Genomic DNA, 14,498 nt, shown 5'->3' on the forward strand with positions numbered 1-14,498 from the left:
CGGCCCAATGCAACCTCCACCTCCTGGGCTCAAGCAATTCTCTAGCCTCAGCCTCCCAAGTAGCTGGGACTACAGGCATAAGCAACCATGTGCAGCTAATATTTGTTTGTTTTTTATAAAAACAGGGTTTTGCCATGTTGCCTGGGCTGGTCTTGAACTCCTAAACTCAAAGTGATCTGCCCGCCTCTACCTCCCAAAGTGCTGGGATTATAGGCATGAGCCACTGTGCTTGGCCCATTCACCAAATTTTTATTAAGCAACACATTAAATATTTTCTGAGCATCACCTATGTACCTGTCATAATGTTTGTATCAAAGATTCTATACTTGTGCAACTCTCAAATGAATATATACATTAGCTGGAATTTTTATTAGGAATGCAGGAAAAAAACAGAGGAGTGAGAAGAATTGACATCTTTCCACTACTGACTCTTCCAATCTATAAACATGATGTATTCCTCCATTTCTTTAGATCTTTAACAGATCTCAACAATGTTTCATAATTTTCATATAGATACTTTTGCATATCTCATGTTAGATTTATTCTTAGGTATTTAATGTTTTGATACTATCATAAAGTTTTCCACTTCATTAGTCCTGCACATCTCATGTTAGATTTACTTAAGTATTTAATGTTTTGATACCCTTATAACATTTTCCACTTCAACAGTCATGTAAGAAATGCATATTTTAAAAAGACAATGAAATGCCACTATATACCCATCTAAATGGCTAAAATGAGAGAAAAAAAATCAGTATCCGGTATTTGTGACGTAGTGGAGTGACTGTAACTCTTACATATTGCTGAGAGAAATATACACAGTACAATTTTGAAAAACTGTTTGGCAGACTCTCCTAAAATTGAACTCAGGTATATCCTATGACTCACCAGTTCCACTCCCAGGTAGATATTCAAGTGAAGGACAGAAATATGTACACCAGAAGACAGATAAGTACAAATTTATTCATAGCAGTAGCATTAATTACAGGAGAAAATGAGAAACAATTCAAATGTCCATCAACAGAGAATGTATAAATAATGTGTTATATTCACAAAATGGAATACTTTACAACACTGAGAACGAACAAACTAAGGTTATACCAACAATACAAAGGAATCTCACAAACAATGTCGAGAGAAAGAAGCTACATGCAAATTATATACTATATAATTCCATTTATATAAAGTAAAGAAAAAAATGAGGCAAAGTTATTCTATAGTGTTTTAGTGTTTTGAAGGGGGGTAACTTATAGCACAAACAATCCATATACATACACTCAGTTCTCACTGCTGTGAACTTTTCATACACATGGATAGCATCCTACTTTAGCAACCAGACTCCTGTCTGAGGACTTCCACTGCCAAAAGGCATGCTTAGTTATGCTGGAAGTATAAGGGAGTTAACACTCATCAGACCAGTCTGCAAACAATGATAGCCACGAGAGGGTAGCTGAGTAATCCTCCAACTCCCAGATGACCCCAGCAATACTGAGCCCTAGTCCACAGTGGAAAACCCCCTTATGTAATATAACCAGTATTGGCTCCTTTTTCTTCCCTGTATCAGTTCCCCATTCTCCTACTGATGCTAGGCTAGAATTACCTTCCAAACAACTTACACTCTAATCTTAGCCTCAGGGAAGCCCACATTGACAGAAGAATAATGCACTATTTCTTCACTTAATTGCTGTCTACATGGGTTTGGTATGATCATTTTATAAAAATGTACGAAGCAGTAAACATCTCTTTTATAAAAAAGAGTTGATGGTATACTGTGGAGTTAGAACCAGAATCCAAGTCATCTGACTCCCGAGTCAAGATAATTTCCTAATATGACTTCCTTACAGGAATTTAGAAGACATGAAAGACATAGATCAAGGGGGACTTCCAAAGGGATGTTCACATTCAGAAAAGATTAAGCAAAAGGAAATGAATTAAATCTCCAGCCTAAAACAAGTAAAAGTACGCAAAAATAGTGGACATCAGGCAATAAAAGACAATGATCCCTGAGAGATAAAACGAAGTCTTTTTTGTTGTTGCTGTTTGAGACAAGGTCTCACTCTGTCACCCAGACTGGAGTGCAGTGGCACGGTCATGGCTCACTGCTGAGATGACTCTTAAGACTACCCCAGTTTACTGCCTTGAGAAAGATTCCAGACCACGGCACAAGAAAGGAAAAATCTAAGCAGACTTGTGGACTCCCTGCATTGAGAAGATAGAACTAAAATTCCAGAGAAACCAAAGCACACAGAGCACATGCAGGACGAAGTGCCAGGGAGGACACAGCAGAACTGGAAGAAATTCCCAAGATGTGCAAAGGATCCCTGCAAATATTCAGCCAAGTAGAAGCTATAAATGCCTGCGGTTAAACTGCCCGAGGCTAGGCAAAGAGACCATAATGTCAAGCTCATACCCGCTGGAAAACCTCAGGACACACGGGCATTAAGCAGAGTCTTAGCTCAGTTATAGGGAATAATTAGCCCTAGAAGGAGCTCTTCCTCCACCTCAAATGCAAGAAGCAAAAGGATTAAACTGTTGGCAAGTAAATTAACCATGTCCCAGAAAAAAGTACAAGATTTACAATAAGTGCAATAAATGAGACATAGAAAACTATTGCATGTTTTCACTTATATGTGAAATAAAAAAAATCAAGTATAAAGAAATAGACACCAAAACAGTGGTTACCATGAAGGGTTGGATGGGACAAATAAGGAGATGCAGATTAAAGGATACAAAGTAGCAGACAGGTAGATGAACAAGCCTAGAGGTCTAGTATACATGAGAACTATAGGTAATAAAATTGTCCTGTACATGGGATCATGCTAAAAGAGTAGATTTCAGCTACTCCTGCCACAAAAACAAAATAAAATAGATAACTATGTGAGATGATGAATGTTAATTTGTTTCACCATAGTAACCTTTTTACTATTTATATGTATCCCATCGCAGCACGCTGTATATTTTAAATATATAAAATAAAACAATTTTTTAAAAGTTATAAAATACAAAATATGATAGCATACAAGAAGGAAAAATTCATAATGTCTAGTATTTAATAAAATTATTTTGCGACCAGGAACGGTGGCTCATGCCTGTCTGAGCCCAGCACTTTGGGAGGCCAAGGCAGGTGAATCACAAGATCAGGAGTTTGAGACCAGGCTTACCAACATGGTGAAACCCCATCTCTACTAAAAATACAAAAATTAGCTGGGCATGGAGCACACCTGTAATCCCAGCTACTTGGGAGGCTGAAGCAGGAGAATCCCTTGAAGCCGGGAGGTGGAGGATGCAGTGAGCCAAGATCACACCACTGCACTCTAGCCTGGGCGACAGAGAGAGACTCCATCTCAAAAAAAAAAAAAAAAATTATTTTACATTGAAAACATGAAAATATGACAGATAATGAGGAAAAAATTGTTGAAAACCTACCCAGATATTAGATGGGTATCACAGATGTTAGAAAGATGTTTTAAAAGAAGAGACATGTCAGAAAAGCTGGTGTTAGAAAACAGACAAGAATATTTTAAAATGTATTATAACTGTTTAACATATGTTCAAAAGTTAATGAGGCATGAAAGTTTAATAAAACCAAAATTGAACTCTTAGAGATTTAAAAAAAAAAACTCTTAATGAAAAATACAATGAATGTACAAATTGAGACATTAGAGAAAAAAATATGTAGTGGACTTTGGAGAACAGTGATAGAAATTCACCAAAATGAAACCCAAATACCTAAGAATATTAAAACCAACAAGTAACACAGTACTGATGAGCTGTGAGACAACATGAAAGGTCCTAATAAATGTATAATTGGAGTCCTGAAAGGAGAGGAGCAGAAGAAAAAGGAGAAGAAATACGCAAAAATTTTCCAAGTTGGATGGAAACTATAAACCCAAAGATCCAAGATCCAAGATGTTTTATGAAGAAAACTATACCATGAAATTAAATTTGAAACTGAAGTCAAAAAGAGAAATTCACAACAGCAATTTAAAAAATATGAGAAACACATCAGAAACAGATTAAGTCTGACAGCAGATTTCTCATTGGAAAAAAAATGCATGCTAGGAGATAGTGGAGCAATTTCTGTACCGTAGCATACTTAAAAAAAAAAACTGTCAAATTTGAAGTGTATACCAAGTGACTATATCCTTCAGAGAAAAATGTGAAATAAAAGACTCTTTTAAACAAACAAAGATGAACAAATGAATCACTGGCATCCTAGCACTACAAAAAAAAAAAAAAAAAAAAAAATTAAAAGAAGTCTTCTAGACAAAAAGAAAATAAAACCAGATGGAAACACAGGTCTACATAAAGAATAAAAACTGCCAGAAATGGTAACTACATGGATAAATACACAACACATTTTTTACATTATTTACATCACTTTAAAAAATAGTTTACTGCTTGCAAATAATAATTACAATGCAAAGTGGGGTTCTTAACATACATAAAAATTATATGATGACAAAAAAGAAAAGCTTGGAGAAGAGAAAGTATCTTGCTACAAACTCATATTGTAGAGGTAAAGAAACAATATCACAGGAAGATCTACCTTCCTGTGATAGCGCAATCTTTTACATAGGAAATCCCATGAAGTCTGCAAAGAAAAACTATTAGAGCTAATAAGTAAGCCCAGAAAAGTTAGAGGACATAAGATCAATATATCAAAGAATCAACTATATTTCTACACAGTAGGAAGGAACAATCTGAAAATGAAATTAAGAAAGCAATTCCCTTTACAATAGGACCAAAAAAGAATAAAATACTTAAGAATAATTTAACAAAATAAACGCAAGAATAGTACACTAAAAACTAAGAGATCATTTAAAGAAATCAAAGAAGAACTAAGTAAAGGGAAAGACATCCTATGTTCATGGATTGGAAGACTTAATATTGATTTAGGATAGCAACGTTCTCCAAACTGACCTACAGATTTGATGCAATCCTTATCAAAATTCCAAATGAAGAAATTGGTAAGCTTATTCCAAAATGCATATGGAACTGCAAAGGCCCTATAATAAACAAAACAACTTTGGTGAAAAAAACAAAGCCGGGAGACTGTTATCTAATTTCAATATTTAATAGAAATCTGCAATAATTAACACAGTATGGTATGGGAAGAAAGAAATAAATGGATCAATGGAACAAAATAATCAAAATTAAGTCCCCATTTACACAGACAACAGATTTCAAAAAAACTGCAAAGGTAGTTCAGTAGAGAAAGGGTGGCTTTTTAAACAAATGGTGAGGAATAATTAGACCTAAAAGTTTTTTGATCCATACTTTGAACAATAAGCAAAAATGAACTCTCAGAATGGTTCATGGATCTAAACGTAACATGTAAAACCAAAAATTTTGCTAACAACGGTAGGAAAAAAACATTGTGGCAAAGCATTAAAAAAGTACAAATTGATTAAAAGGCAATTTTTTAGAAAGTATACTCTTCAAAACACAAAGATAACGAAAAGACAGGGTACAAATGGGAGAAAATCTTCACAAAACATATATCTAATAAAAAGACTTACATCTAGAATATATAAGAAAAGTCCCAAAATTCAATAAAAAGAAAAATAACTCAGTTTTAAAGACAGGCAGAGAAAACATGCAGATAGCAAATAAGCACTGACCACACCAAGTGTTGATGAGGATAAAGAAGAGCAATGTAGGACGTAGCAACCGTAACTCTCCCACGAGCCTGGGAGGAAAGCAAAATGGCACAAATCCTTTAAAAAACTGTTTGGCAGTTTTTGAAAGTTAACTATTCATCTACCAAATGATCCTGCCATTTCATCCTTAGGTATTTGTCCAAGAGAAGTGAAAGCATATGTCCACAAAAACACTTGCAAATGAAGTCATAGCAACTTTATTTGTAAAAGCCAAAACTCAAAATAACCCAAATGTCCATGGACAGAGAAGTAGTAAACAGGGTGTGAAAATTCCATACAATGAAATATCATTCAGCAAATAAAAAGAAACAAACTACTGATCCATGACACGATATGGATGAATCACAAAATAATTATACTGAGTGAAAGCCAAACAAACACACAAACAAAAAAATTACACTGTGTGATTTATTTATATAAAATTCTAGGAAATGCAAAGTAATATACAGAAGTAAAGAAAATAGATTAGTGGTAGCCCTGATGAGGAGAAGGGAGCATGATAACGAAAAGCAAGAGAGAAAGGATTCTAAAGGAGTAATCAAAATACTTTCAGGGGTATTGGATATGTTTATTATCTTAATCATAATGATGGTTTCCCATGGGTATATACATATATCAAAACTTATCAAATTATACTTACACTTTATGTGCAGTTTATTACCAGTTATAACACAATGAGGTTGTCAGAAAAAGAGAAATACTTTTGAAAATATTTAAAATTAATTGACCCAAGTATCAATTAATTTTATTACTCACTTCCGGCCGGTGTGCCTAGTCAATCTAACCATCAGCTTGCGTGCCTCTTCTGAGCTAGACTGAGTGTTTTTAACAAATGAAATTGGTTTCTCGAGTCCATGTTTTTCCAAAAGTTCTGACACACTGTAAGTGAAAAAAGGATTATTTAATGTCTTGCTACCAAACAAAGAGTCTAAGAATCTTAGGCATATAGGTTGCACTTCAGTGTTTATTACTAAAAAAAATTATCCCATAGTGTAATCCAATTTTACATATAACATTGATTCTCAACAAAAAAGAAAAAAAAATCTAATAATTATATAACAAATCTTACCTTTCTCATTGACTTTTATTAGAATGTAGTTGGGCTAAGTAGCATACTAAAAGAAAGCATGACCTATCTTTATCTCAAAAATCTTTTTTACCACAGCACCTGTCAGTAAAATAAGCCAAATCTATACTTTCAGTACAGTTTTAATTCTTATTAATCCTATTGAGTATTCTGTTATAAGCAAGACTACTAGAAAAGCAATAAACTAAGAATGTTAGAGTTAGAAGACTCTGGAAATCATCAGGCTCATTTTCTATCAATAATCCATTTTATAAATATACAAGATATGTCAAAAATTTTCTCTGTCATGAATCTTCTTGAGATATCCCATTCCATAATAATCAACATCATATAAACACTTGATCTGACTCACAAAATCTCACATTTATGAACTGACTACTACAGGACTGAATAGAGTGACTGGATAGAATCCAGTAACTCTTCAGAAAATAGGTTTCATCGGTAAAGTCGCCTGGCATTATGTATACTAAAACATTTATCAAGTATCTGGGGCTATGAGGTGGAACAGGAATACAAAGCTCTTATCTTGAAAGCACAGTAAATTAAGCTAAATAGTGAAACCTAAACATCATCCAGAAACCTATAGGGTGTTAACTGTTTCCCTGAGGTACTGGTGGCATAATAAAACTACCAGGACCACCCATGGTTACAATCACAGACATGTGATGAAATAAATGACGTTTATTTCACTGTATCTCTTTGAGCTATCTCTTCTCAATTTTACTAGAGAAATAAAGGTAACTATGCAGATTTGTAGAGAATGAATTTACATTGACTCAACCCACCAAGCTTGAGTCAAACTAAACTGAATGTGTTAGGAAGTAGCGGGGAGGACAGGCACAAGCCAACCTACAATGGGAAAAGCTGATTTAGTAAACATTTTTCAAGAAATACAACTGTATAACTTTCAGAACACAACATAACAGGAATCAAGCTAGGTAATAATAAATACAGGTCTTCAGGAAACTGAACAGTTAATTCTCTATTAAACTCACATATTATGGTACACAAAACCACTCTGTTCCCTCAAAGGCAACTTGAAATATTTTTACACTAAAGTCCATTAATTTGAATAAGATTTCTAATCAGTGGACTCCAAATTATCATACATACTATTAGTAATGTTATTAGCTATAATTTCTACAATTATATATTGGAAGACCAAAGTTTATTATTCTTAAATTTTTACTTTTAATACAATACTTAAAAGTTAAATGTACATATTTATATAAAGATAAAAATAAATATTAGTAAACAATATCAGACTTTCTACATGGGAAATTAAGATTATTTCAATCTCCAAAAGAGATAGTTTAACATTTTACTACAACAGTAAAGAATATTCCTCCAGTGTTGCATGAGGGTTCTAATGCAGTTTGACATAATACAAATAGTCAACTCAATGTATTATGTCCTAAAAAGGGAAGTTAGTGTAATAAACATTGCTTGCTGATAAAGATGCAATAACTGCTGCATGGATGAACATTCCTTATGTGCCTACGATGTAGGAGGCACTTTAAATGTTTAATCTAATATTGATTCCACAGTTTCATGAGTTAAGATATTATAGATAAGAAAACCCTAGGCCCAAAGATCACACAACTAGTAAGTGGTAAGGTCTAAATTTGAATGTAGGTTTTCAAAGATCATGTTATTATTCTATCACTTCACTACAACAGGGGTATAGCGTATTTGCTGTTGAGAAAATTCACTCCCAAGACAAACAAAAATGAAGTCAAAATAGAAACAATGACTCACAGGCAGACTTAACGTGACATTTCTTGGACAAATTCCCTTAATAAGCATGGAGCCAAAAAAACTGTCATTTTTCTCACCTGAGAATTTGTTCCAGTTGGTCTACCATGTCATGAAGCCTTGTGGTTGCCTCTGTCTTATCACTAATAAATTAAAAGAAGAAGAAAAAAGCCCTTAAGCTTAGTATTAGATTTTTAAATAAAATACAAAACTTAATGAAGTGAAAAAAAGGAAAGATGTTTCTTTTACGTGTACTGTATAACAATATTGCCTAAATTCATTCAGCATTACTCAAGATTCAAGAGAATAAGAAATGCTAGAGTAGAACAATATTCTCCGTTACAGATTAGTCAGATATGAGCAACTATTTTCTAGGGTACTTTTGGTTCAGTTGTACTTAAAGGTAAAAAAAAAAAAAATTACAAATCGATTGTTTAAGATGAGGTAAAGGGTAAAATCACTATTTACTACTGTTCTTTTAAACTAATGAAACAGATTAAGAAGAAGCATAGTCGTGTTGGCTTTCTCCTAGGCCTATCTACACATCTTAGGATCCCCTCCTCTCCAGGAAGTTTCCATTAGGATTCTATATCCTCAGGAAAGTTCTTACACATAATCATCCCCTGTGCGTTAAGGGAAGGGAACCCATTCACTTCAATGTTAAGGAATCAGTGGGAAGTATATCCATCACATAGATAATCCCTGGTAGGGAGTGAAGATGAAAAGGCAATGCTTTCTGAGGCAGCCAGTAAGCAGAAACTAGGAGAAACACTATCATGAAAAAGATCACAAACTAATAAAAATGTGGCTGGTAGGGAAGATTAAGTATGGCACAACATACGTGCAAGTGAATAGAGGGAGATGGTGAAAAAGATTATTACTGCTATAAAAGCCCTCTTTCACCCTAGACAACTCTGTGTCCCAAACACTCAACTGACAAACACTGCCCCTGCCACTCTCAGGTGTCTTCTGTGCAATGCTCCACCTGAATTCCCACAAGATCTTATGGTTTCATTTATTTTTTATTATTTATTTTTTAAGTACAATTTTCATTGTATTTTTCTCCAGAGAATAGTCTGTCTTCATTATTTAAGGACTCAGCTCCTTACATAGGCTTTAGTGGGGATTGTGGGGCAGCACCCACAGGTCAAAATCAGCGTGGGGGTGTTCGGTGCTTCACGAGATCAATTCCTGACTATTTTGCTGTGAATTGCACAACCCACACAGTAATGTAGCTTCACACACAGCTTGGGAAGCACATAGGCATTGAAGACGCTCACTTCAGAAATGTCCCTGACTGCTGCGGCCTACACTGTGTTTCGAATGACAAATTTCTTAATGCCCTTGTACTTGGGCATGCATCAGGCACAGTTCATGCAGTGAACAGGCTGCATGTGGCCGCGGCCCTTTTTGGCATGACCATTGTTCCTTCTTTTCTTTGTCACCTTGGAGGAACACACCAGAGAAAGCAATGGTTTTATTAACAAGAAGTCCAAACAAAAAATCTTTGGACTTGGAAAATTAAAATGTCCTGCTTTGGACAAAAAACTCTCATTATTTTTAAAACTACCTGCCTGGTCTAAATGTATCTAACAATTAATCAATGCAACTTACAAATATTACACTATCTGTTTACACTAAGTTTTAGCCTTTGGACAAGAATGGTGAGTGGGATATATTCTACCGAAAGTCCTTTAGAAGATTATTGATCAGAGTTAACTTCCCTTAACACACTCAGTCAGCAGTGTGTGTGTGTCTATGGTTTTTTTGTTTGTTTGTTTTGTTTGAGACAGGGTTTTGCTCTGTCACCTAGGCTGGAATGCAGTGGCAGGATCATGGCTCACTGCAACCTCTGCGTCCTGGGCTCAAGCGATCCTCCTGGCTCAGCCTTCCGAGTAGCTAGGACTAAAGGTGTACGCTACCACACCCAGCTAATTTTTAAATTTTTTTATAGAGATGGAGTTTTCCTATGTTCCCCAGACTGGTCTCAACTGATTCTCCCACCTTGGCCTTCCAAAGTGCTAGGATTTCAGGCATGAGTAACTGCACCTGGCCTTATTCAGCAATATTTTGGAAATTATCATTTTACAGCTCTATTATAATCATTTATCACAGATATTTGAGGTACAATGTTCTTCCTTTGTGAACTGACATTCATGAACATAATGAGTAAAGAATTTTTTAGCCAGACTAATCTGCCTAGGTAAGATGCAAAAAAATTTAATTAGATTAAGTGATTGCTCATTTCTCAAATAGCAAATGGATGTATTTATAGTTTACCATTTGATAAATAACAACTATTTTAACCACTAAAAATAAATAATCACCAAGAGAATATAAATTGAAAAACTTGGCATGAAGAACAAAGAGAACCACAGAAAATATTTTGAGCCCTATATTTTAATACAAGGCTAATTTGTAATTACAAGTTACTTAGAAAATTAAAAACATGAAATGCAATCATTAAGAAATTAATGGAGTAACAAGAAAATATCAAGCCATTCTTTGTGTTTACATAAAAAAATGTTAGATCAGAAACCAATAATCTGAAGCCAAGAAACGCTTTTGGCCATGTATACACGAGAGGCATTTCTTAGCCTACACACTCTTCAAAAACAAACATGTTAATCCCCTAACTATAACATCTACGTAGAAAATGTTTTTAATATCATAATCCTACTGATACCATGATAATCTCCTCAAAGCAGGCAAATTACTATTTAATAATTAATAGATAAGCTCTAATTGATATTTATGCTATTTGAATTTAGTGGAAAACAAAGCCTAATATATTTACTTTTAAGAGTTATGCACATGAGTTGGAAGTCAGTGATTGTGCCTGGTTGACTTAGGAACAAGAAATGAGATATGAAGCTGACAGAGGAATCATAAGGTTCCCACCGAGCCCAGTAAGGAAGAAACTCCCTGCCACTCCAGCTTTCGGAGGAAAGAGGGGCTTCTGCATCTCTTGTCACACTCCAGGGAGAAGCAATTTGACTACTGACACACTGACAGCCTTTGGGTTGAGATTTTTAAACAATGGGAACATTTTGCTACAAAAATCTATGAATACTATCCAGTTTACCTGCCTTTGGCTGCCTATGGAAGGCCTACAGTTCTCAGAGACACACTTGTACACTCTGCTGCTCTCTACTAGGGATGTGAGGTAGCCTGTATTCACACCAGTACAGGTCTGAATAATACACAGATGCTGAGTCCACTCTGATTTACCTTTCCCTATATGAAGAAGGAAGGAAGAAAAGAGAGGAGTACGAATAAACTTCTCAAGGAAAAAAATATAAGAACATTCCTCAAAGGTCTGAAGGTTATGAATTTCCAGAATGGATGAGACCATTCAGTGAACACCACAATGAATTTACATATGAAACAGAAACACATCCTTATGCTATTTCCGAACACCAAAAAAACCTTCTTTTAAAAAAAATCTATATTTAAATAGGTATTATTCAGGATGCCATTGAACTTCTCAATAATACTAGAAAGAAAAGACAAGAGTAGTACCTTCAAAATTCACAAGATAAGGATTATAAGTCTATTCCATGTACAATTAAACCTTCTACCAAGTAAAAGTGTGCAATGATGGTACTTTCCTAATATGTGACAGTCTTTTAAAAAATACCTCTCAGGCAATCTTTGACAGGAAGCTATTGGACAGTATACTCCATCAAAATGAGGAAAAAGTGAAGAAAGAAGAAAGGAAAATCAAGAAATGCAATATGCAACACAAGAGAGAGGCAAACGACGTCCCAGGATAATAGATGGACAGCAGACACAGAGAACAATTCATTCATACCAATTCCAAGAAGGATGTTTCAAAAGAAAGAGAGTGAGAGAAGAAGAGACAGACAGAAAAAAAAAAAAAAAAAAAAAAAAAAACAGGAAAGGAACAGAGAAATTATTAAATCGTTTTCACGACCGAAAGTGGTTTAACAGTTCTGTCAAAGCATGAGGGTGATGGAAAAAAAGAAAACAACAGAAAAGGAAATTATTCAATCCAGGAAAATCAGATAGTTGTATTAAAAGGAAAATAAACCACATCTAGTTCTGCAGTATAAACAATATTTACATAATCATAATGATTAAAACACTGGAAAATGGTAGGAGAAGTGGATATGGGAGAAGGGAAAGGACTTCCACAAAAGGAAGTCAAAATGATATAAAACTGCAAAATCAAAAAAATAACAACACGAGCATAACATTTTAAAGGAGGTAGGCAAAGACAAGGAAAAATCTACCAGTGAAAGTATTTGCTTTTTGAAGATAGGAATCCAAGAATGGGAAAAGTGGGCAGCAAACAGTTGTTTATCAGCGGATATTACTAATACCAGTCTTCTTATTCCGACTTTAACTATGTTCATACATTATTTATATTTAAAAATTAGAGGAAGATCATGTCCCTTTAAGCTCCTTTATTTTAGAAAAGCGCCTCCCCACGGCCCCACATTTTGTCTTCCTAAATGACACTAACTATTCAAAGTACAAAGACCAGTTAATGCACAGAACAGCCCACATTCAGTATTTGTCTTACTCTTCATGGTGTTATTTAACTTGTCTCTCTATTTCCCCTATTAGCTGCAAACTAGAAGTTCAGCCTAAAAGACTAATCTGATTAGACTCACGGTAAACAACTTTAGCAAAAATATTTCTTAAGGGCTGCTGTAAGACCAGGTGCTTCATACTGCATCACATCAGGAGGCATATAAGGTCAGGTAGTCTGACTATAAGTGATGCCACCTTTCACGACTTGGTTAAGACGATGGCAGTTAGAGCTCAACTTTGAAATTAAAACAAAAAAAAAGTCACTGGGGTAATACTTTGGTATCATGCAAATAACCTTTTCTCATTAATCTTTCACCTGATTTCACTTCCACTAATGACTGCATGAATAACTATTTCACGGTAGATTGCAAAATTGGTGACTGCTATCATTTGCTACCTAAGAAATAAAAATTTCCTTTGGTCAGATATGAGCCCCCCTCCCAAAATAAAAAGAAGAAATAAAAATATTCTCAAAAGTAAAAGGAAAAGAGAGAAAAGAGGGAGAAGATGAAAAGAGAGCAAAGAGAAAGAGAAAACAGAGAATGAGGCTTTCTTGTCTAAATATCTGATTTTGTAAATCGGGAAATTAATGACCAAAGAAGTAAAATGACTTGGCTAAAAGTCACAAAAGCTTAAAACAGGTCTGCTGGTATTTACCACTCTTTCATGTGTTGTTATTTATGTCCCCAGATGTGAAATTTATCATACATACTCAATTTAATAGACGGATCAGAAGAATAATTGTTACCTGACTTCCAAAGAAAAAATACAAATTTGACTTGCATACAACTAAATAATCCAAAAGCATATTAGATACATTTCCATTTAAACATAAAAACAGTTAAGAATTAGGTACATTCACTACTTAAAAGAATTCCTGTAGGCAAAGGCAAAAAACAAACAATTCATAGAATAAATATAATTAGTCCATAAATGTGAAAAAAAAAGCTTCATTAAAAACACAATTACTACCTATTGACTTATAAAAGTAGTTTTGTGGAGATGGTGGTGGTATTTTGTTTTTTAATAGAAAATTACGATGTTTGACAAAATTCAGAATTTATAATTACAGTTGAACAAAACATAGAACTTCGCATATATTGGTAAGACAAGAAATGTTTATCCTAGGCAATAGGACTGAGGACGATTTTGTTTTCCTCTTTACGTTTTTTTCACATTCCCAAAATTCTCTAAGGTAAACATTTGGGGAAGCAACGTTTTTAACTGTTAGAATAAAACAACACAATTAAGACTGGCACACTGTGGATTCTTACCCATATCCTCTTTCTGGCAGACATTCTAGTATGTCATAGCAAAGAGAGAGTTGGTCATTTCGTTCACAGGTATAGATGCACTCTAGTGCTATTGCCATCAGTTGGTCCTGATCAGGAATAATTTTTTGCTGCAGCTACAGAAAATAAAGTATGTTGTAT

At 34.5% G+C, this 14,498-nt stretch overlaps 1 protein-coding gene across 1 annotated transcript in view; it reads right to left on the bottom strand.

Moving 5' to 3' along the window:
- Positions 1-14,498, bottom strand: part of NBAS (NBAS subunit of NRZ tethering complex) — a 399,905-nt gene that overhangs the window by 223,430 nt on the left and 161,977 nt on the right. Inside the window, 3 exon segments of the mRNA XM_017871408.1 lie at positions 6,420-6,542; positions 8,586-8,648; positions 14,340-14,473. Of these exon segments, the coding sequence (XP_017726897.1) occupies positions 6,420-6,542; positions 8,586-8,648; positions 14,340-14,473 (320 nt within the window).

The sequence above is a fragment of the Rhinopithecus bieti genome, unplaced genomic scaffold, assembly GCF_001698545.2.
Source record: "Rhinopithecus bieti isolate Rb0 unplaced genomic scaffold, ASM169854v2 scaffold_4781, whole genome shotgun sequence".
In the NCBI taxonomy this organism is placed as follows: Eukaryota; Metazoa; Chordata; class Mammalia; order Primates; family Cercopithecidae; genus Rhinopithecus; species Rhinopithecus bieti.